The sequence below is a fragment of the Mesocricetus auratus genome, unplaced genomic scaffold, assembly GCF_017639785.1.
Source record: "Mesocricetus auratus isolate SY011 unplaced genomic scaffold, BCM_Maur_2.0 Super-Scaffold_100011, whole genome shotgun sequence".
Lineage (NCBI taxonomy): Eukaryota > Metazoa > Chordata > Mammalia > Rodentia > Cricetidae > Mesocricetus > Mesocricetus auratus.
In genome coordinates, this window is record NW_024429195.1 from 78,798,574 (window position 1) to 78,822,707 (window position 24,134).

Consider the following 24,134-nt stretch of genomic DNA (forward strand, 5'->3'; position numbering starts at 1 on the left):
CCTCTTTACCTACTCAACTTTACATTGGACGCTTAAAAAAAAAAGCAAGAAACAAAACAAATCTATAAAAACGAAAATCAAAGCCAACAAGTAAATGACGATAAAACAAAGAAAAACTCCCCCAAACACAGCAAGGCAAAAAAGTCCACAAAAATACCACCGAGCCCGTTTTGTGTTGGCTAACTTCTCAAGCAAACCACAGGACAGGCTGCTGGGCACCAGCGGGCGTGCTCGCTCCGCCTCTTCCGCCCACGTGACCCACCCAGCTCAGCTTCTCAATATGGCGGCGCCCAGCGGCGCGAGCTGCACGTGAAGGAGAGCCGGCCACGCGGCCTCGGAGAGTAGCGTGTGTAGACCGCTTTCCCCTCCGTGCTACCCGCGGATCCCTCCCTGCCTTCCCGAGGCCCTCGGAGGGCCGCTGCTCCTCGGCAGCCATGAAGACCAAGCCGCTTTCGCACAAGACGGAGAACACGTACCGGGTGAGCGCGGGAGTCCCCCTGCCTCTACCCGACTCGCTGATAGCGTGATCCCGGGACCTGCAGGGTCGGGGCAAAGCTGGGCTCGCTCGCCCCGAGCCCCGGCCGAAGTGGGAGGCTGTGCCAGTGTAGCAAACACGAGTTCCCGGGGAAGGTGGGAAGTTTGGACTGCAGTTTTCGCCTTCCGGCGGCGAGCGCGGGCCTGTCTTGGCGAATTCCCCTCAGTCCGGGGTCAGATGTACAGCCGGGAGAGTTCCTGCGAGTGCGTCTCCCCTTGTAACTTTAAAGGCTCAACCGAGGGGCGAGGGACGTGGGGCGGGCCGGCGCGTGCAGCAAGCCACTGTAGTGCTTCCAAGCGTCTTTCCAGATCTTCTTGTGGCCGGGTCTGCCTGTGTTTTACAAAAAGCACACGTGATTTAGCGAGACCCCCCCCCCCCCCGTTCTTTGAGTGTTCTGTGAAATACGGAAGACTCAGCCGGTCTGCTTGTCAGCATTCATCCAGCTTCCTCCGTATTTGAAAGCCATCGCTTAGGAGGCAGATCAGTTGCTAAAGAGTACTTGGCTGGCGTGCCGGAAGCCCTAGGTTGGATCTCCAGCACACCTTCACCTCATTAATAATAAATAAATAATAAATAGGTAAATAATGTGTGGTGGCTAGTGTCTGATATCCCAGAACAGGCGGATCTGAGGCTAAATTTAAAGGTCACCCTTGGCTACATAGCCAGTTCCGGGCCAACCTGAGATATATGTTAAAAAACAAAAACAAAATAAGTTATGCAAAAACATAGAAATATTTATTGTCACCAAGTAGTTTACACAATGCATTTTACCTTTTGTGTTTCATCAGTGGCAGCTGTTCTTATTTTAAAAAAAGTTACACAAGTCTGAAATGACAAGCTAAGGGCACCGTTGTTTGTGATGACAGTTCATAAAAAGCTTTGGAAGCTCTCAACATTCTACCTTCGGCGTCTGGTGTGACTGTAGTGTAGTGTTCACCAACCGATACCAAGATAGCAGCACTGAATGCTAATGCCTCATAAATATGCCTTTCTTTGCAGTTTCTTACATTTGCTGAAAGACTGGGGAATGTGAACATTGATATCATCCACCGTATCGACAGAACTGCAAGCTATGATGAGGTGAGAGGCCGTGATACTACCAGCCTTCAAACCGTTTTACTAATGTAATTGTTTTTCAAGACGTTTTTAATGTACGTGGCAGCAATTTAGACCTGTGTTGTTTAGTAAAGAAAGCACACATAGCAAATGCATTTTAAATTCACTTTTAAAAGTCCTCAATAGCTGTGTGTTGCTAGCTGCCACCTTTCTGGAGAGGTGCCGTACTGGACAGGACATTTCCGTCCTTGCTGTAAGTTCAGTTGGGTGACGCAGTGTCAAACAGTCAGCATGACACTTTTCTCATGCACATCTCAAGTGGGTCTGCAGACCTGGTGGGTTTTGGTTCTGGTTTGTTTTTGTTGTTTTGGGTTTCTTTTCCAGCTCTGATTTCAAAGAAACTGATTTCTTAGGGTTTAGTTTCTTGCTCCTTGAAAGGAAAGATGCATGGTTTTCCCATTCTAACCACATTCCTGTCGTTCCTCTCTGAAGAACTTTTTCCTTTTTTGCTGCATCGAGCCCGTGTGCTTCTGCTAACCTTTAAGGTCTTGATGTGGACACCTTTAACTTGGGGATTTCAACCTCAGCTCTTCACCATCTGTTGCTGTCCTGAGTGTTTCTGCGAATTGTCTGCGACCACTTTAGTGTGTTAAATGGTACCATCTAGATCCGCATGAAATGCTTTGAGAACTCACAGTGAAGAGAAACTTTCCTAAGTTCTTTGAGAGTATCAGAAAGGATGTCAGAAAGTGATCTATATAAGTAAGATGTTACCCGAATTGAGTTTTGCTGTTTGTGTGAGGACAAGAATGGCTCTTCCAAGCTGAGGGAAAGATCTATGAAAAGCAGCATAAGCTAGGAAATCTGTGTCGCGTTTGAGATACTACAAAACTGTTCAGTCTTAAAAGATGTGCTTAGGGTGCATGTGGGTGTGGTGACTGAAGTAGGAGAGATGGGAAAGATCATGAAGAGTTTCATGTGCCAAGCAAATTTGGAATTTATTCTGGAGCTATAGGATGCTATTCCAGAATTGTAAACAGGGGAGCAAGTGACTTGATCCGGCTTAAGATTTTTGGCCTGGCTGGGCGTTGGTGGCGCACGCCTTTAATCCCAGCACTCGGGAGGCAGAGGCAGGCGGATCTCTGTGAGTTCGAGACCAGCCTGGTCTACCAAGCGAGTTCCAGGACAGCCTCCAAAGCCACAGAGAAACCCTGTCTCGAAAAACCAAAAAAAAAAAAAAAAAAAAAAAAAAGATTTTTGGCCTGTCTGTCTAAACCAGCTGTGAAGATCTGATGGTCATCTAAATGACAAATAATTATGATAGTGAGCCAAAACAGAAGGAAAGTTTCGGGGCTATTAAGTGGAGTGGATAGGAATTGTTACCTAGATATGTGGAGAGGAAGGGAATGGGGCTAAAGTTTTTGGTTCCAATAGCAGGGTGTTAACGATACCACTCAGCGATATAGATTTGTGAAGGCTGTGTGTGGTGGCACACACTTGTGATTCCAGGGGAGGCTGAGGCAGGAAGATTGCTAATTCTAGGCCAGCCTAGATTGCATAGCAAGACCCAGCTTCTCTCTCTCTCTCTCTCTCTCTCTCTCTCTCTCTCTCTCTCTCTCTCTCTCTCTCTCTCTCTCTCAGAATACATTAAATGCTAATGAGAAAGAGAACACAATTCTTAGAGGAAGATAATTAGTTGTGTTTATTGAATTTGATGTGTAGTGTCTGTGACCATGACAATTATAGTGTCCATAGAGTATTTGAGTGAAAAGGACAGTACCAGAAAGCACACTGAATCCTAACTGCTAGACCACTAGGGGAAACATTAAAAGACATTTGACTAGCAGAGTGTATTGTCACGTCTTTAATCCCAGCACTTGGGAAGTAGAGACAGGTGGATCTCTGTGAGTTAGAAGCCAGCCTGGTCTACATATCTTGCTTCAGACCAGTCAAGCTACATAGTGAGACCCTGTCTCAAAAACAAAACAAAAAACATGGATCTAGAGCATAGGTGAATGTAGAGGCAGAATTATAGCTGTGGGTTCAGCAGGTGGTTTTAGTGGAAGCTACAGGAGAGGTCAAAAAGTACCAAGCAGTAAATGTTAAAGATGAACATGTACAATATAACAAATTACATAATGAGTGTATATTGGTATCTAATTTTTCTTTAAAAATTCCTTGGCCTCAGTTGGGGCTTATTGGTCTCCATTCTCATTGTCTTAGTCAGATTTCTATTGCTATAATAAAGACCATGACCAAAATCAACTTGGGGAGGAAAGGGTTTATTTCAGCTTACTGTTAATAGTCCATCAAGTAGGGAACTCAAGCCAGGAACTCGAGGAAGGAACTGAAGTAGAGGCTGTGGAGGAATGCTACTTACTGACTTGTTCTCCGTGGCTTGCTCAGCTAACTTTCTTATACCATGAAGGACCACCTGCCCAGGGGTTGCATGGTCCCCAGTGGGCTGGGCCTCTCATCAATCATCAGTTAAGCCTCCTTCTGGGCGTGAAAATCATTTTCATCATGTGCCTGTTGCTCATAGCAGAGCTTATTAGACTGTCTGTGTTCAACTTGCTTTGTCCAGCAATTCAGGTAGTAATTTTCACACATTCCAACATAATGCAATCAAAGGATACACTAATTTGATAACATGCTAAAGAATGACAGTAGACTATTACGTCTTTATTTTCTATAATTAAGCCATTATGCTTTGCTTCTCCAAAGTGCAAGATAACATAATACTGTATTAAAACTAACATATATAGCTATTTGTAGAAGTTTCTTAAAGCTTTTTTTGTTTTTAATAAGAATTAGATACATCAGTATATATTTTGCATATACTGTACTTTTACTACACTAGGATGTGTCATCAAAATCCTTCTACTTAATGACAACAAAATTATTTTAATATGGGATTAAGGGTGTGCACCACTACCACCTGGCTCCTAATAGGATTTTTTTTTTTTTTTTTTTTTTTGGTTTTACGAGACAGGGTTTCTCTGTATTGTTTTGGAGGCTGTCAGTCCAGCCCAGCCTCCAACTCCCAGAGATCCGCCTGCCTCTGCCTCCCGAGTGCTGGGATTAAAGGCGTGCACCACCACCGCCCGGCCCTAATAGGATTTTTAATAGCCACATAATTCAGTAATACACTTTAGTATGTATAGACCATAAGTTATTACAACTCTTCCTTTATTGTTGGGTTTTTAGGTTGTTTTAATTCCCTCTCAGTGTAATAAGGATGCATAAGCACCTTGTCTAAATAAAGTGTCAGGTTTCCCACCCACAGGGTTGTAGCAGTCCATATGTCTAAAAGCAGGAGGGAACTGAAGAGGCTGCACATTTTCTGTGTAGGCAGCTTTTCTTATGATTATTCCATGGGCTTTACACAGCCAGAGCAGCAAGAATCACTTTCATAATTCATTGGTTGCTGTTAAACTTCCAGTGACTGTCATCTCTTCAAAAGCACAACAGGACTTTTGAGACCTTTAGTCCTTGTCTTGAGGTATTGGTGCATAGTTTGCACTCAAGCTTGACCAGTTGCTTCAGAATTGCTTCACTAATGGGCTGCTTTGCTCTTGCAGGACGTTGAAACCTACTTCTTCGAGGCTCTGCTGAAGTGGAGAGAGCTGAACCTTACAGAACACTTCGGTATTTTCATTTTGTTTATATTTTATTCCCCCATAATTTGTACTTTTTATATTTCTAACTAGTGCTGGAATGGAGAAACAGAACATAATCCTTTTTTCTTTTTCTTTGTTTTCTTTTTGTGTTAATCCAGGAAAATTTTACAAAGAAGTCATTGATAAATGCCAATCTTTTAACCAGTTGGTCTATCATCAAAATGAAATAGTTCAGAGCTTGAAGACTCACCTGCAAATTAGGAACAGTTTTGCCTACCAACCTCTTTTGGAGTAAGTCACTTCTCAAATGAAGGCTTAATGGTGTTTATCTGAGTTTGAAGAAAGTCATGTTTCATCACTGGCCCTAAGTAGTGTTTATAATTTAGAAACAAGGTAACTCTGCCTTCTCTGTTAGTTTACTGTATCAGGAAACAATGTGTTGCTGTAAAGCAGGAAAACACTTGCTCTGTCATATGTACATTACACATACGGCTCCTATAAGAGCTGTGTGCTTCTTTGACACTAGGATGGGTGTCCCAAGTTATGCAGTAACGATTTCTGATTGGCTTCTCTGCTCATCTGTTAAGATTTGAAGAATTTTGTATCTCCTAAGATTTAAGCTGCTGAGCAGTGGTGATGCACAGCTTTAATTTCAGTACTCGGGAGGCAGAGGCAGGTGAATCTCTGTGAGTTTGAGGCCAGCCTGGTCTACTGAGTGAGTTCCAGGACAACTAGGAGCACACTTGAGAAAACCTGTCTTGAAGAAAGGATAGATAGATAGATAGGTAGGTAGGTAGGTAGGTAGGTAGGTAGGTAGGTAGGTAGGTAGGTAGATAGATAGATAGATAGATAGATAGATAGATAGATAGATAGATAGATAAGATTTGAGCAGTGAAGGATGACACACTGTAATCTTTGTACTCAGGAGGTAGACACAGGTGGATCTTGTCCAGCCTGGGCTACATAACAAGACAAGATCTTGTCTCAAAAACTAAAGGAGCATCAACAGAGACTTGACTTAGAAGTGCTTCAGTTTAATTCATGAAACAATCGCAGGCTATCTATGTCATTAAACAGCCTTTTTTTTTTAATTGGTTGCTTCTTTCTCAATCCAGTTTGGTAGTACAGTTGGCACGAGATCTGCAGACTGATTTCTATCCGCACTTTGAAGACTTCTTCCTGACAATCACCTCCATCCTGGAGACCCAGGACACAGAACTGTTAGAATGGGCCTTCACCTCACTGTCGTATCTGTACAAGTACCTGTGGAGACTGATGGTGAAGGACATGTCCAAGATATACAGGTGAGCCTTTACTTCTGTACGTGTTTTGATTAGCCTTCTTCCTTTGCCCTGACCTCCCTGACTCCAGAGCATTTCCTTGTTTAGAGTTGATTTGCCAGGCACCATGATCTTCATCTCCTAAAATGATTCCTACCTGTCTAAACTTGACTTGGAATTTATATTAGCAACCCACACCCCCATATTAGCCATGATGGCTTTGAATTCTGTACCTCTTTGACTGTGTTTTGTTTTATTTCTTCACTTAGATCACACAAGCTTTATTATAGTTCTCTGTAATATAATCCTGTCCTCTACAAACCCCTGAACTGTTTAAGAACCCTGTTTAAAACAGCTACCAGAGATACCATCTTTACATACTCAGGAATGTGAAAGGAGAATGAGTTCCTTGGAGGTTTTTTGTCTAAAGAAAAGGAAAGATTCCTATCTGTTTAAATCCGTCAGACTTAACAGAGCTCTCCATTTGGTTCTCTGGTTATTTCTACTGTAATTAATTACTGTAGGATCAAAGGTCAGTTCTGTGCATCCCAACAGAAAGTGCGGATGTGGAGCAGGATGGTGAAGCCAGCATTCTTCTAGGCTCCTTAGAGGCATCCTTTGATCTACGGATTCAGGGTTCCAGATCTCTTCTGTCATTCATACAACTCAGTGAACTTTCAGTGACTGCTGTCTGCTATTAAATTACTTGGGATAGTCACATATAAAACAGATAGAGTCCTTGTTCTGTGTTTATATTAGGAGGGAGAGGCTTTCTGTGTGTAAGGGTGAGAGTGATTAGGTTAACAGCAGAGAAACAGTAGGAAAAGGTCAGATCAAAAAGGGTCTTGGACCACTATGAGGTCTTCAACTCCATTGTGGGGACTCTCGAAATAACTTCTGGGTGCACTCTTTGCCCATTCTCTCTGATACTTGCTTCTTTCCTGCCCTGATGCCCCAAGTTTCCATTATTGACTGTTTTTTGTAACTAGATCATTAGCTTCTTTTTTCTTCCTTTATTTGTTACGCCAAATTAATCTTACTGAAATGATATTTCAGCCACTATTTATTGGTACCTGCTATTAGTAAGGAACTGTTGGATACTAGGGACATAGCAAAAATAGTATAGCCATATTCTGTGTTTTCCCACCATTAAGCAGGCTAACCTTGTGGTTACATAATTAGGTATAGCTGTGTGGTATGTGACAGCGAACACATGCTTAGTTAGCCTTTCCCTCAGCTCACTGTCTAAATAATGGGGGCAATAATAGTACCCAGCTTATAGAGCTGCTCTGAGTGAAGTAATGCAAAGGAAGTGCTTGCACAAATGTAAACTAGTGCCCAGATTCCTCTGCTTGGGCTCCAGCGCTGCATGCTGACCTGGGCAGCTCCATCCTCTGCTTCCCACCCTCTCTCGCCATATCACCACTGCTCTTTGAGATGTACCTCTCCCTCCTTATTATTTCCTGAGTGATTATTTATTTCTACTTAGCCCATCTTTGCTCTTCCTGATAATAACCTCTTCAGTTCACACCCAAATTCATCCGGCCTTTCTGAGTTCATTATGAGTTTCGCTGTTTCATGAAGTGTTTCTCTGAAGACCAACACCATTTAACCTACCCTGTTGTCTCTGGCCTCGGCCTTCTGTTTGATCATGGCTGTCTCTGTGATCATGTGTGCATACCTAGCATTGCTGACGTGGAACATATCTGTACTAAACTGATACTGTTAATTGCCCCGTCTTTCTCCTTTTACAGCATGTACAGTACCCTCTTGGCTCACAAAAAACTACACATAAGAAACTTTGCTGCTGAAAGTTTTACTTTTTTAATGAGAAAGGTTAGTATGCTCTTTTATGTACTTATTGGTAGTAAATTGTCAAGAATCCGATGACCAGAATAGATGTCTAAATGTAATTACAAAGTAACTTTCTAAAATACATAAATAGAAGCTTGTTATTATTTTCAGTTTATGTCACACTAAGGTTTAGTCTTTGCCAACTAATGAGTGAACTGTAATTTGAGTCACTCTGTTACTTGGGTCTTTACAGCTTTCATTGTACATAATGTAAAGTTCCCTTTGAGTAAGTCAGTGAAGGGATTTCTGTAATGATTTCTTGCCAGGAAACAATAGCATAGTCCCGCCTATATTTGTCTGACTTTTTTTTTCTGGTGAATTTTAGGTTTTGTAATAAAACATTGGTATTAAGTTTCTTTTATGTTTATAAAATATAAACACTTGATTTACTTTAGAAGATAGAATGTTGCATTATATTGTTTTTCTTAGCACATGCCTTCCTATCATACTAGTGAATTCATCACCCTCATGTTACAATTACAAGGGTGAGTACCTGATTCTACTAGTTTGAAATCATTACACATGTCTGTTCCTTTCAGACATTTTCATAGCCTATTTAAATATGAATATATAAAATAGTGTGGTTTCTTATTTAGACATACTTGTATTGTAAATGCAATTTTCCATTTCTCATTTTAGGTCCCTGATAAAAATGCACTTTTCAATTTAATGTTTCTTGATCTTAATGAGCATCCAGAAAAAGTGGAAGGAGTTGGACAGTTGCTCTTTGAGATGTGCAAAGGAGTCAGAAATATGTTTCATTCCTGTACAGGCCAGGTAAAGAGCGGAGAGAAATACTTGGAGTCTTTGTAGAAGGATTAAAGAATAAAGCGGATGGTGTGGGGGGTGGGTAGAATTCCTAGGCTATATAGGAAACACAAACTGGGGGGGTGTCGAGGTTTATAATGTGCTTCTTAATGTAGACTTTGGGTACTTGTACTCAGAAAATCACATTGGTTTTGTTCCAGAGTACTTGGGGGCTATAACATCAACTGATGGTTATGAGTGGAGCGGGGAGACTGTCCTATGATAAATTCCATATCCTAAGGCTAGATAGTATGGTTGGTACTCACTTGTAAATCCTAGCCAGGGATGTTGAGGCAAATGGATTGTAAATTTAAGCACAGCCTGGGCTGCAGAGCTAAAAGTCAAAGCTGTCATATCCTCTATTATTCCATGCTAAATTTTTAATAAAATTGGAGTGATAAACCACAGTTTAAGACCTCTTTTTAAAATTGCTATCCAAAAATGTTTTAATTGCTTTCTCTTGCATTCCCACAGGCGTTGAAGCTCATTTTGCAAAAACTAGGACCAGTTACTGAAACAGAAACTCAACTACCATGGATTTTAGTTGGGGAAACACTAAAAAACATGGCCAAATCCACTGTAGTCTATATCTATAAGGAACATTTTGATGTATTTTTTGACTGTTTGCAAGTAAGTTCTAATTTTTAGGAATGGATATATATCAGGACAGTCTGCATACCCTTTGTCATTGCTCTGAGCTGAGCTGAGCACCGTTAGAGATTGTATTTCATCATCATCTCCTTTATACTTCTACCTATATATTGATCTTCCTTCCTCCCCTGTAGTCTTTCTTGTTTGCTTGCTTGTTTGTTTTATGATATCTTTCGATACAGTGGATCATAGGGACTGAGAGAATTGCCAGATTTCCTGTTTGTCTTGGTTCTACCACTTATTACAAGAGTACCTTGGTATTTTCATGTGATAAAATGGGGCCGATGTTATCTATGTCAAGGATGCTGCTAGGGTGTTGAGTAAATACTCCCAAAGAACGAAATACTCAGGAAATACTAGCTGCCACTGTCTAGTGATGCCCAAAATGTGGCCTCTCCGGTAGTAAGCAAGAATATGAGATGGTGAACTGTCACAGGACACCCATTATCGCATGAGCAAATGGGTTTGGTGTTTTGTAGTTACTTTCTCCCAAATGCTTGGTTTGAAGGAATCACTCCTGGAGCTACACAATAAAGTGACGGAAAAAAACTGCTGTGAAAACTCTGAACAGATGAGTCGGCTGCTGGAAACATTCCTGATCCTTGTGAAACACGGAAGTGGGTCAAAAATAACCAGGCCTGCTGACATCTGTAGGGTGAGCTTGAGTCTGGTGTGCCTGAGAGTTTGTTAAAGGCTGGTCTGATGATGCCCAGCACTGGAGGGTAGGGATGGAGTGGAGATTGCTATGTGTGCCTTGTTTTTCCTTCATTATTACAGGTATTGTCTGAAGCATTACAAACTGACAATCTTTCCACGTCTTGCCGGAAGACCCTCTTGGATGTGGTTTCTGCTTTGCTCCTAGCTGAAAATGTTTCCTTACCAGAGACCCTCATCAAAGAAGCCATAGAAAAAGTAATTACTTCAGCAGATGTTACTTGTGTAGTTAATAATGTGTTTAGCATTGAGTATACCTGCTGAGAAATACAAATGAAGCATGGCAAATGCTCTGCCCCCAAGGGATTGAGCTTGTTAGGGAGATGGCAGCTGCACGCCATAGTGGAAACAAGCAGGATGAAGCAGGATAAATCTCAAAGCCAACATTACTGAGCGTGTGTCGCTTTCTGTGCAGTGGGTGTGCTACATATGCCGGGGTAGAGATGATGCCTACCGTCATGGCTGGGGAAGGGAGCCTGGGAATGAGTAGTTACAATGTAGTGAGTTAATAGCTTAGAAACGTCTATTGAATTATAATTGCTAATTCTACTTACTAGGAAAGCAGAAAGCTTTTCAAAGGACATGTGCTTTGAGTAGTCTTTAAAAGTTTCTTAACAGTTTGCCAACAGCGGAAAAAACACCCAACAAAGGAACTTTAATGACTGACTTGTGTTCATAAATGTGTGTAGTCTGAGCACACAAGCACTTGAGAAAGTGTGACACCATAGCAGTAGAACTGTCTTGGCTGTGAAAGGTTAGGCTTTACCCTGTAAGTAGGGAAGGCCCAGACGATTTCTAAGCAGGATCGTATCTGCTGTCTGCGTTGTAGTGGGCTTTGAAAGCCTTAGGTTCTGTAGTGGTCACTGAGCTACCGGGTTCTGCATCTGCTGATTGGTGTGTGGTGTGCCTGCCATCCCTTACTGTAGTTACGTTGGAGTTGAGGGAGGAGCTGCTGTATACATTTATGAATACTTTTCATCTTTGCTTCACAGATATTTGAAAGCAAATTTGAGAGACGTTTGATTTTGGATTTTTCTGAAGTCATGTTTGCTATGAAGCAGTTTGAACAGGTAAGCAAGACATTAAGGTACTTTTTAAATATGTGACAATATAATCAAATTTGGAATTCTGATTCTTTTTTGTTGCTTTTTGAGAGGAGCATAATTGGTGCTTGCTGTTTTAGTATAGTTTAAAGCAGTTACAGTCCATCATAAGTTATATGGATACTTTATGTGGGAAGTCATTTAAAATGTTCTCTGTCTAGGTTGGACTGTAATCCCAGCACTTGGGAGGTGGAGGCAAGAAAATGAAATCATAACCCAACTTGACAGAGTGTTTAAGGCCAGTCTGGGCTACTTAGACCCTGCCTCCAAAACAACCATGGCAAAAAATAAAGCCAGGAGTGACACATGCTCCCAGCACTTCAGAGGCTGAGGCAGTGAATTATAGTTCAAGGCCAGCCTGGACTATATAACAGGAGCTAAGCTAGCCAGTGTTAGAGTGAGGCTCTGTCTCAGAGCATACACATGCGCGTGCATACACAAACGTGAGCACACGCACAAACATAAACACACATAAAACAAATGATAGCCAGTAGCCACTGTGTTTTTAGCAGTAATTGAGTTTATAAAACCATTCGGTAAAATAGAAAAGTCAGTTTAAAGAACTTGGGTGTAACTTAAAAACAGAGAATAGTTTCATGCTCAGCTCCATAGCAAGTCTTAGACCCCTCTCACCCCACTCACCATTACAATACAAATCTTATCTGGATGTGGTGATGTATACCTACAGTCCCAACACTTGGGAAATGAAGACAGAAGGATCAGGAGACTGTGTGTGTGTGTGTGTGTGTGTGTGTGTGTGTGTGTGTGTGTGTGTGCGTGTGTGTGTTTGAACCAGTTAGACAAGGCTAAAAGACAAATCATTTGTTTTCCCATGTTACCAGCAGCAGTCATCAAATAACCTTGCCCTAATTTTCCCTGGTATTTAGTCTGCATTCACCTGAGTGTGTTCTTTCCTTGGTGTGTTAGTTTTGGCCTCGTCTGTAGACGTTCTCCTCTGGGACGTTTATTTTAGTTCCTTTATCCCCTCTCTTCCCAGGAGAGTTCTATCTCGGGTTTTGATTGAATTCCTATTTACCATTTATATGTGTAAGCAGGGAGAATTTTAGGTTTACATGTCCTTTTGTATGTGTAAGCAGGGAGAATTTTAGGTTTACATGTCCTTTTGTATGTGCCTTACCTTGAATTAGCCATTGCCTCATTCTTGACAGAAGCCCTTGTCTGTGAATTTGTCTCCCAGTAGCATCATGAGTTACCTGCATGGCAGCTCCCTCCCACTCCCCCACCCCGTTCCTTCGAGTCCTCCTGGAGCACTTCCTCACGGGACTTGCTCTCAGCCCATTGGACAAATGTCCCGCAAGGGTGGCCCTTTGTTTTTCTCCTGTTTCCTGGGCTGTGCCTTTCCCTCTCATTCTTACTTTACTCTATGTCAGTGTCGTAGCTCCTGCAGGTTCCTGGGGAAGGTGAATGGCGGGAGCATAAGGCTCAGTGTATCTAAAGTATGCTTATTCCCTCCTTGCACTTCGTTGCTAGTAGGCTAGGCATCAGATTCTAGGCTCTTTTCCCCGCAGCGCTCATGATGTTGCCACGTTGTCATCTAGCTTCTGTTGTTCTCATGGAGAACTTTAATACTGATGCTTGCTAGGAACTCTGTTAAAGTGTTGTGGTCTCTTCCCTGGGTGATCTGACGTCTGCCTCTGTTAATGATGGTTCATTTCCGTTTTTGTCTTCAGCTCTTTCTACCGAGCTTTCTCTGTTACATTGAGAATTGCTTCTTGATAGGCGACTCTGTGGTCTGCGACGAAGCACTGGCCATTTTAGCTAAGCTCATCCTGAACAAGGCTGCTCCACCCACTGCTGGCTCCATGGCCATTGAAAAATACCCTCTGGTTTTCTCACAACAGACTGTGGGGTAAGTTCTAAATCCATCCCCTGTGGTGATGGTAAGGTATCCATTTCTAGTTGGATGTTCGAGTATGTTGCCCAAAATGACAACCTTATATATTCTCTAGAAAAATGTCGATGATAATGTGTTGTGGGAGACTCAGGTTGTGCCTGTGCACACAGTTATTCATAAGATTGCAGTTTGAGAAGTTTAAAACAAATATTGTGCATGTAAGTGTAGAAAAATGTGGATGGAGATAGAAATCTGTTAGCTTTGTTTATCTCAGAGGGTTATTAAGAAAAGAGGTGAGTAGCTGGGCAGTGGTGGCGCATGCCTTTAGACTTTAATTCGAACACTCAGGAGGCAGAGGCAGGTGGATCTCTATGAGTTCGAGGACACCCTGGTCTACAAAGCAAGTTCCAGGAGAGTCGGGCTGTTAAACAGAGAAATCCTGTGTCATAAAACCAAAAAAGAAAAAAAAAGGTGATCGTTAATTTTTTAACCTTTAAAATCATTTAGATCCATATGTGATTTCAAGAAATAATATAGAGAGGTTCTGTGTGTATGTTTCCCACTGGTAACATCTTGCATAATCTTGCTGAGGTATTAGAACTAGATACAACTTAGCAGCCTCACTAGACTTCCTGTTTGTGTGCACTCCCCTGTCCGTATGCATCTCTGGGTATGTGCAGGTGATCACTCAACAGATCTGTCGCCACCACCTGAAGGCACAGAAGTATTCATCCTTGTCCCTTTTTGCCCTGCAGTTTTTAAAAATTCGAAGACAATGATTTCATTTTTCTTCTCCCTCCAGCCCTCTCCCAGGCCCCTTTCCCCTGCTCACTTCACAATTCCCTTATACACCTTTTAATAGCTGAGCTTACACTTCATTCCTAACCCCTCGTACTCAGGCAGCCCTCCCATTTTTATATCACCGTGAGAACCTTCTACACGTAGAATTGTGCAGTGCACCTTTGCGAGTGGTTGGCGTTTCCACCTAGCACGGTTCCTGTGAGGTTCACCCAGGTTGCTATATTCGTGAACTCATCCCTCCGTGTTTCTGAGCAGGGTTCCCTGGTAAGAACGGAACACTTTAATATTCACATGCAGGAGAACATTCCTGCTGCTTGGCCACTGCGTGTTCAGCTGTCGTGAACATGGTGCTTTCAGCCCTGTGAATATCCCAAAGTGGGATTTGGGGCTTTATGGTCAATATGAAGAATTAGAACCCACTTCTTGTAAATAGCATTGTAGTGACTCTGAAGGCATGGTTTTGAAGAGCCAGATACAATTTATTAATTCATGACAGAAGCAATAGTTCTATAAAACATATTGAAAAATGAAGTGTTTTTGATTTTTTGTTTGCTTTTTTGTTTTAGAGCTAGGACCTCACAGTGTATCCCCTCTCTCCCTTCTTCTTTCCTTTGTCCTATGAAGTATGTAACTCGCTGTGCTCTAATTGGTGTCTTCAATGCTTTGGCAATGCTTGTTGAAAAGCTGCTCTCAGGTGCTGCCCTTGTGCCTGTGTCATAGATCACCTGGGCATCTTTTCTGGGCTGTATCTGTGTTCCATAGTCTGCTCCATTTATCCCGTTGTATTACAAATGGTTTAAGGTGTTTTCGTTTCCTGTGGTGGGTGGGAGCAGTACATGACATGTCTGTACCAGAGGATAACTTCTGCAAGTAGGTCCTTGCCTTCTGCTCTGTGCGTTCTGGGACTCAAACTCAGGTCATTGGGTTTTGCAGCAAGTGCCTTTACCTACTGAGCCATCTTGTTGGCCCCATTCCGTTGTTTCCATACTTTGTTTGATGGAGTGGTTGTACCTATTGCCACCCTTGTGGTTTGCTTTGAGACACTAGTGTACGCTCCCTGAGTCTTGCTAAGTTCTCGGCTTTGAACTTGGCTACATTCTCTGGGGTGACGGGCACTGTCTCCAGTCACACAGCATATGGTTTTGATTAAGTGAGCTTGAGAACTGGGGAGACATGCCTCCTTATTGCCTGTGTACATCTCCCACTCTCAAAGTAGCTTCTCTGTCAAATGAGCCTACGCAGTCTTGCTCTTTTACCTGAGTCTGGTAATGAGTTACTCCTGGAGAATCATTTCCTTAGGCCTTATGTCTTGATTTCACAACCCAGAGCCAGTCTCCCCTTGCAAGTGCCCAGAACTCTGGGTTCTGTGCTGTGGAGTGAGGCTGCTTTGTTTTCTTCCCCTCAGGGAAGCCAAGGGATTGATGAGGCCGCCTGCCACACCTCACAGTTCTTTAATCCTCTGAGAAAAATCCACAGTACAAAAATTTAGATCGTGCTACAACTTCAATGTCTCTTTGCCTGAGAAAACATCCCTCTGCTCCATCCCCTGAGGAGTCTGTGTGAATGGTCACCTTTGACTTAACTCTTCCTGTGGAGGTTTTTGAGTAATGGTTTGAGCTGAGTATAGTGATATGTATTTGCACATAGACACTTGTACACTTGACTAGAATCCAAACAAGGAGGTGACGAGAAGAGTGTTGCAGTTACTGTCCAAGTTAAGCAACATTGTAAGTTTGAGGTGTGCCTGGGATCCATAGAGAAACCCTGTCTTAAACGTCATACTTCAGTATCATCCCAGCTGTCCGTCTCACTAGGAAGAGAAAATTGATGTGGAAATGCTCATTTAAATCCTCATGTACCTCTGTAGACAGTGGGTGAAACTGAGTAAGAGAAGCCTCTCCTAGCTCAGAAGATAATGTCGCTGTGGAGAGGGACCTGGTGAGGCAGTTAGGCAGTGAGCAAGGAGCAGGAGAGAGGACCAGTCCTTCCTGGAGTTGGCTTTTGTACTTACTCTCGCTGTGGAAAGGACTGAGCCTTGCAAGGTCTGAGTTCAAGACTCCAGATGAGGAGGGAAGTTAACTACAGGACAGTGCTGGGGCAGATAATGACAACTTTTTTTTTTAACATCATCTGAGTTATAGTTTTATAGATTGTCAAATCATGCTCATTGCCAAAAAGACTACAAGATACGACGATGAGTAGCTGGGCAGTGGAGGCACATGCCTTTAATCCCAGCACTTGGTTGGGGGCTCGTGGGGTACAGAAACAGGCAGATCTCTCTATGAGTTCCAAGCCAGCTTGGTCTACAGAGTGAGTTATAGGACATCCAGGGCTACACAGAGAAACTGTCTAGGAAAAATAAAAGGTAAAATGACTAATGAATTGGTAGTTAATTTAACTTACTTGTCTATTTCCAAATACTCTATGTCCTGAAAAGTATAAAACAAAAATATGTGACCTTTTGTTGATTCAAATAGCAGAAATCATTACAGCCCCCTTCTATTATACAAGTTAACAAAACTGGACATGGATGACAAGTTGTAAGGCATATTAACTCTCATTTCTGTGACTTGGCTTGCAAGAATAGAAAAGGGGGTAGTTACAACTATATGACTAACACATAACGTGCTAAGTCATAAAACATCATTCAATAACCTTGCGCCATGTTAAAGTCAGAGAACTGTCAATCATAATTAATAAAAGTGATATTTGCCAATTTAACATGGTAACTTTGTGACAATCCTTCTTCATTTGGAAAATAGTAAAGTTCGTGTAAAAAAAAGAAACAGATAGTTGATTGTAATGGTTCATGCCTATAATCTCATCAGCATTCAGAAGGCAAGAGACAGGAGGATTGCTGCAAGTTCCAAGCTAGCCAGGGCGCATGCTGTACTCTGTCTCAAGTAAATAAGAAATGAGGAGTAGAAGAGGCCGGTTTGTGCCAGTTCATAAGAGATCTGCCCGGCAGCACAGAATGCATGGCAGTGCCTCGGACTAGCAGGACCTGGGCCAAGGTACAAATGGGTTAAAATAGAGAAGCAAGCAGGCACATGAATTGAAGAGCCTGTCACTGCAAGTTTGTTTATTTGCATCCAGCCTTCACCTCCTGTTCCCTCGTTGTGTTAAGTATCTGTTGATTGTTTTTACCCTTCAGATCCTACTTAAAGCAGAGGAAGACTGGCTCTAAGAGAAGAGAGGAACAGTTTCCGGTACTAGACCATCTCTTAGCCATAGTCCAGTTACCCCCAAGTAAAGACACCACTTACCTTTCTCGGTCTTGGGCAGCCCTGGTGGTATTACCTCATATTAGGTAAGAAAATAAGCTTTAGTTTTACAAGTGTTTAACATTTTGATTAAAATTGTTAGCCATTCTTTGCCATTGTGTGAATAAGCCATTACATAGAAATCTGAGCATTTCCCTTTTTCTCTGCACTTCTTGAGCAGACCTCTTGAGAGAGAGAAGGTGCTAGGTCTCGTGTCATGCTTCATAGATTCACTCTTCGTGGCTGTTGACAAGGGGAGCTTTGGAAAAGGTCAGTGACAATCAGCACTTGTTCTCTCTCTGCCTGGTCTTGTCTGGCACACCCAAAGTAAGTGTAAACATGTGTCATGCCAGAGAATAGTACTAACACTATTCTGCTCGAACTCCCTGGATGAACAATGCATGTGGCAGGGACATGGGTCACTTTTACCCACCCCATAATGTATGACCTGGTCCAAGTTGCCTGAACATAAAGTATCAAGAGGCTGTTCCAATATGGGACACTTCAGTCCTGCTGTCTCCTGGTCCTCCAACCCCTAGATACGCCTGCTCCAAGCTGCTCCATGTACTCACCTGAAACAAAACACCCTTATTCACATGTGTGTTCCCTCTGCCTGCGAACTTTCCTGAGTCCCTTATTCAGTGCACGCGTTTCCTTCCAAACACCACTCAGGCTGCTTGCTTGTTACTGTGATAAGTACCATGCCCAAAAGTGACAGGAGTTTGTGTTCGCATACAGTTCAGGAAGAGTGCATAATGGCAGAGGAGGCATGGCTGCAGGCAGCCAGAGAAGGAAGCTCAGAGATGATTCCCACAGCAAGGCCCTGTATCCTAAAAGTTCAAGAACCTCCTCTCAATAGCACCCCCAGCTGGGGGCCAAGTGTCCACATCCAGGAGTTCATTCTTGTCCAGACCACCACAGGGCATCACTAAGAAGGCCTGCCTGCCTCCTGCAGGCAGGAACAGGTTGCTATGCTGCAAGTCACTGTTTAATTTGTGCTAACTGAATATCTGTTGGTGAGACGCTATTAGATATGTGACTTAATATAAATTGAAGAATACTTTCAGCAGGAGTAATTTTATATACAGATAACTGAGCTTTTGAAAAGCTCAGGGCTACTGTTAAAGGAAAGTTCTAGTCTGGGTGATGCTGGAGGGTGGACTGTATCCCTTATTTGAAATGTTTAGGACCAAAAAGTGCTTCAGGTTTTCGAGTCCCTCAGATTTTGAAATATGTACATGTATATCACTGGTTGGGGAGCCCTAACATGAAAATCTCAGATCTAGCATTGTGACTCTGACTAAGTGCACAGCGGGGCAGGACTCGGACACTCGGGTCTGGAATAGAGATCTTAGCCTCAGCTGGCTTCTTGTCTCAGTCAGTGGTATCAACTTTTATTCTCTGCTGCAGGCATGTGTTCACTATAAGAAAGGGACATGTCTGACTTGAGACTGTGTGTTGCTCTGTTACAGTTGGACATTTGACATACAGTACTGTATTAGAACACAGACTGCCTTTATGTGAGCCTCCTATAAGTAATGTTGATAATGAGATGTTTCACAGCAGACAGAGAAGTAATGCGCTTTTCCTGGTTTTCTGCCCTCAGGAAGCTTATTTGTTCTTTGTCAAGCTGTAAACACTCTGCTGAGTTTGGAAGAGTCTTCTGAACTTCTTCATCTGGTTCCTGTGGAGCGGGTGAAAAATTTAGTGTTGTAAGTAAAGGTTTTTGGCTTAATAATGAACCAAATATAAAAGGCCCATTTTTGTGAAGTCTTAGATATAACAGAAATCTAATCTATCCTATACCTGAATACAGTCACGTGGGGAAATTAAATGTTGATACTAGATCCTTCAACTGAAATAAGTGATTTTTGACAGGTTTTAAGTATTTTAAGTATATAGTCATTTTTGCAAATGAATACTTCATTATATGCCTAGGTTTTATGCTAGCTGGATTTTTTTTTTTTTAAAAAACAGGGTCTCTACGTTGCCCTAAAACTCAGTAGGTAGACCATGGTGGCCTTGCACTCCCAGAAATGCATCTGCCTCTGCCTCCCACCTGCTAAAATTAAAGGCATATGTCACCATGCACAGCCCAGCTACATTTAAAAAGAAAAAAAAAGTTGTTTTGTTTGGTGATGCTGAGAATTTAACCCAAGGCCTCACACACACCAGGCAAGCTCTCCTCTCCAGTTAGTGTTTCCCAACCTAGCAGCCCACTGCATCCTTCCCTAACTCTCACTGCATCCTTCCCTAACTCTCACCACTGCATCCTTCCCTAACTCTCACCACTGCATCCTTCCCTAACTCTCACTGCATCCTTCCCTAACTCTCACCACTGCATCCTTCCCTAACTCTCACTGCATCCTTCCCTAACTCTCACCACTGTATCCTTCCCTAACTCTCACCACTGCATCCTTCCCTAACTCTCACCACTGCATCCTTACCTAACTCTCACCACTGCATCCTTACCTAACTCTCACCACTGCAGTCTTCCCTAACTCTCACTGCATCCTTACCTAACTCTCACTGCACCCTTCCCTAACTCTCACCACTGCATCCTTCCCTAACTCTCACTGCATCCTTCCCTAACTCTCACCACTGCATCCTTCCCTAACTCTCACCACTGCATCCTTCCCTAACTCTCACTGCATCCTTCCCTAACTCTCACCACTGCATCCTTCCCTAACTCTCACCACTGCATCCTTCCCTAACTCTCACCACTGCAGTCTTCCCTAACTCTCACTGCATCCTTCCCTAACTCTCACTGCACCCTTCCCTAACTCTCACTGCATCCTTCCCTAACTCTCACCACTGCATCCTTCCCTAACTCTCACCACTGCATCCTTCCCTAACTCTCACCACTGCATCCTTCCCTAACTCTCACCACTGCATCCTTCCCTAACTCTCACTGCATCCTTCCCTAACTCTCACTGCACCCTTCCCTAACTCTCACTGCATCCTTCCCTAACTCTCACTGCACCCTTCCCTAACTCTCACTGCATCCTTCCCTAACTCTCACCACTGCATCCTTCCCTAACTCTCACTGCATCCTTCCCTAACTCTCACCACTGCAGCCTTCCCTAACTCTCACCACTGCAGCCTTCCCTAACTCTCACCACTGCATCCTTCCCTAACTCTCACTGCATCCTTCCCCAACTCTCACTGCAGCCTTCCCTAACTCTCACCACTGCATCCTTCCCTAACTCTCACCGCTGCATCCTTCCCTAACTCTCACTGCATCCTTCTCTAACTCTCACCACTGCATCCTTCCCTAACTCTCACTGCATCCTTCCCTAACTCTCACCACTGTATCCTTCCCTAACTCTCACCACTGCATCCTTCCCTAACTCTCACCGCTGCATCCTTCCCTAACTCTCACTGCATCCTTCTCTAACTCTCACCGCAGCCTTCCCTAACTCTCACTGCATCCTTCCCTAACTCTCACCACTGCAGCCTTCCCTAACTCTCACCACTGCAGTCTTCCCTAACTCTCACCACTGCAGTCTTCCCTAACTCTCACCACTGCAGTCTTCCCTAACTCTCACTGCAGCCTTCCCTAACTCTCACCACTGCAGCCTTCCCTAACTCTCACTGCATCCTTCCCTAACTCTCACCATTGCATCCTTCCCTAACTCTCACCACTGCAGCCTTCCCTTGCCACTTTGATGACTTACTCTACATATTCCGACCTCTTGCTGTTGTGCTTCACCATGTGTGACCTGCATATCTGAGAACCTGTTATCTTCTGCTGTATGACAAAATGGTCTGCTTTGGTTTTTCTGGCCTGTACTTTTGTTTTGGACAGCCTCTGACTCTGGAAGTAGCACTTCCAGAGAGGCCTGCTCTGGTTTCTGGTAGGTTGAGGCCAAGGCTGTGGCTAAGCAGTGTACAGGGCATGAGGCAGCCCCCAGCAAAGTGTTCCTGCCCTGAATGCAATTCCTAGTATTGTTGGGAAGCTCTCCACCTGTCATCACCCCCTCACTGGCAGTCCTCAACAAGTCCCTCTTGATGACCCCTGTGATTCCTGACATCACCTGTATCTCCCTGTTCGCTTGGCCCCAGCTACCCTGGTCTCTAATGTTCTTGTGGGTAAGAATGCATCAGAGTGGGCTTGGATTCACTCTTCTGCCTTATCTGCTTCCTTCCAGTTCTGCATCCTGTGGCTGTCCTATATCAAATACTCCACTTTGCCCACTGGTCCTGCCAACTGAGCTCTGTCTGCCTCTGTGGCCTCCTTCCTTTGATGCATTTACCACTGCTCTACTGAGTATCTTTCAGTGTGCTATGGCTACCTTTTCTAGAATTTGAGCTTGTCACGGGAAGGTTTAGGTGTGGGCTGCTATAACTATAAAATGATGTTGGCAAGCTCTATAAAACTTAAAGCCTGCTGCCTTTTATATTTCCCTCATCAGCGGACTTTTCTTGGTAACTTAGCCGTGTGGTGCAGTTTGAATCTCATAAACATCTTGTTGCAGAACATTTCCGACAGAGCCATCTGTGTTGCTGTTGACTGATCTCTATTACCAGAGGCTAGCGTTATGTGGATGCAAAGGGCCGCTTTCTGAGGAAGCTTTAATGGAGTTATTTCCCAAGTTACAAGCAAACATTTCAACTGGTGTCTCCAAGGTAATACTGCATTGTGAGTTCGGCCCGTTCCCACCTGGTTCCTTATCAGAGGGCGCTACTGTGGGATTTCTGTTGGAGCAGTGATGACCCTGTCCACAGACTGGCCACAGCAAGACTGCTTAGGGCGATCAGTAAGATTACAAATCCTAGGGTTCTGCCTCTAAAGATTCCGATTCAGTAAGACTCTGGTAGAAAAACTCTAGAGGAATAAAATGATTTTTCTTTTATTTATGTACTCATAAGTGGTAGTTGCTGGACTAAATCTCCATTACAACAGCCCTTCATAGTACATATTTTATAGACTAGATAATTGTGCTTTTAGTAATAGGTAAACAACCTATTCATGTCTTACAACTTAAAACTAGAAGAATGTGTTCTTGTGATATGTTGCTACTCTCAGAAAGTTTTCAAATTCTGTAAAAAGAAAACTTAAGCCAGGCATAGTGGTACATGCCTTTAATGCCAATAGTCAGGAGACAGAGCTCTGTGAGGCCTGCCTGTTCTGCATAGTGAGTTCCAGGATGCATAGTAAGACCCTGTCTCTAAAAAAGCCAAAAAAAGGAAGAAAAGAAAAAATTTGAGATGTTTCACCCAGTCATTGAAGTGTGTGGAAATACCCGTGTGAATAAGGAGTGTGGAGCCGCCGATTTTAGCGGAGCGGTGTCACACGCTTATCCAGACCTTGCACTTACTGCCCCCGCTAAAACTAGACTATGGTGTGTTGAGCACAGCCTTACCACTCAGTCTCATGCTATCTTGAATTCATTTACTGCCTGAATTAGGTATTGTTCAAGTTTTACTCTGACCAATGGTATCTCTTAGGTTTTGTGAGACGTGGGTTTCACTGACTGTATATCCATGTCTTCCTTCACTTAAACTTTGTGGTTTGAAATCTCCCTTGTGCTTTCTTTAGATTCGGCTCTTGACAATAAGGATCCTAAATCATTTTTACATTCAGCTTCCTGCTTCAATGGAGGTATTGTAATTATCAGAGTGAATAGTTTAAAAAATATATACGTTATATTGATATCTTTGCTATATAACTGTATATAGCTAAACTATATAAACATGTATGATAAAAATTGGTATTTCGTGAATTTATCTTCTTGCCTTCCACTAAGTCTCTTAAATGTTCTTTCAAATCTTGTGGGTAGCAAACATGGTGGGAGCTTGTGTTACCATGGAGTCTTTCATATCAGAGCCTCTGGTTTTACCTCTTTCTTTAGAAGTTTCAATAGTGCCCCGCAGTTTAAAATCTTACTGATTCCTCCCTCTGTTAGTGGAAGTTAAGGGGTTTTAGTTACTTATTTTCCAGTATCTTGCACAGTATCACAATGACCTCCCTTAGATGGATATTTTCATGTATAGAACTATTTCCATGATGCAAATACTAAAGTAGAATTGCTTAATGATTATATATAACCGTGTTTGTGTGTGTGTATTTTTTCTTCTTTTTGTTCTTCATTTTAGTAGATGCCATTAGTCATTTAGAATCTTTGACAATTTCCTGTTTTGTGTGTGTGTGTGTGTGTGTGTGTGTGTACGCACGTGTAAATACATTTAGTGCACATGAATATGGAGGCCAGAGATTGATGTTGGGTGTTTTCTATTCTGTATTTTTATTTTTTAATTTAAAATCTAATTACATCATTTACCCCCTCCAGCCCTTCTATGCCCCCTGCTACTTCCTATTCTTTCTCACATATATTTAAGTATGAATAGATGTCTAAGTACAACCTGCTAAGCCCATTACTATTACTTGTATGTAGCTAATAATTTTTTAAATTTTGAATTGCTGCATTTTATGTGTATGGATGTTTTGCCTACATGTGTATCTGTACTGTGTACATTCCTGGTATACAAGGAGGCCAGAAGAGGGCATCAGATTTCCTGAACTGGAGTTACACATAGGTTATGAGCCACCATGTAGGTGCTGGGAATTGAGCCAGGGTCCTCAGGAGAGCAG

At 42.8% G+C, this 24,134-nt stretch overlaps 1 protein-coding gene across 1 annotated transcript in view; it reads left to right on the forward strand.

Annotated features, from left to right (window-relative positions):
- The first annotated feature begins 259 nt into the window (after window positions 1-259).
- The window catches only part of Utp20 (UTP20 small subunit processome component), an 83,023-nt gene continuing 59,148 nt past the window's right edge, over window positions 260-24,134 (forward strand). The window contains exons 1-17 of the mRNA XM_040755104.1: window positions 260-479; window positions 1,535-1,615; window positions 5,173-5,239; window positions 5,370-5,502; window positions 6,327-6,515; window positions 8,246-8,327; window positions 8,985-9,122; window positions 9,627-9,782; window positions 10,312-10,458; window positions 10,581-10,715; window positions 11,510-11,587; window positions 13,312-13,490; window positions 17,431-17,586; window positions 17,721-17,809; window positions 19,146-19,251; window positions 22,018-22,168; window positions 23,082-23,144. Of these exons, the coding sequence (XP_040611038.1) occupies window positions 435-479; window positions 1,535-1,615; window positions 5,173-5,239; window positions 5,370-5,502; window positions 6,327-6,515; window positions 8,246-8,327; window positions 8,985-9,122; window positions 9,627-9,782; window positions 10,312-10,458; window positions 10,581-10,715; window positions 11,510-11,587; window positions 13,312-13,490; window positions 17,431-17,586; window positions 17,721-17,809; window positions 19,146-19,251; window positions 22,018-22,168; window positions 23,082-23,144 (1,995 nt within the window). The 5' untranslated portion in view covers window positions 260-434. The remainder of the gene's footprint in view (window positions 480-1,534; window positions 1,616-5,172; window positions 5,240-5,369; window positions 5,503-6,326; window positions 6,516-8,245; window positions 8,328-8,984; window positions 9,123-9,626; window positions 9,783-10,311; window positions 10,459-10,580; window positions 10,716-11,509; window positions 11,588-13,311; window positions 13,491-17,430; window positions 17,587-17,720; window positions 17,810-19,145; window positions 19,252-22,017; window positions 22,169-23,081; window positions 23,145-24,134) is intronic.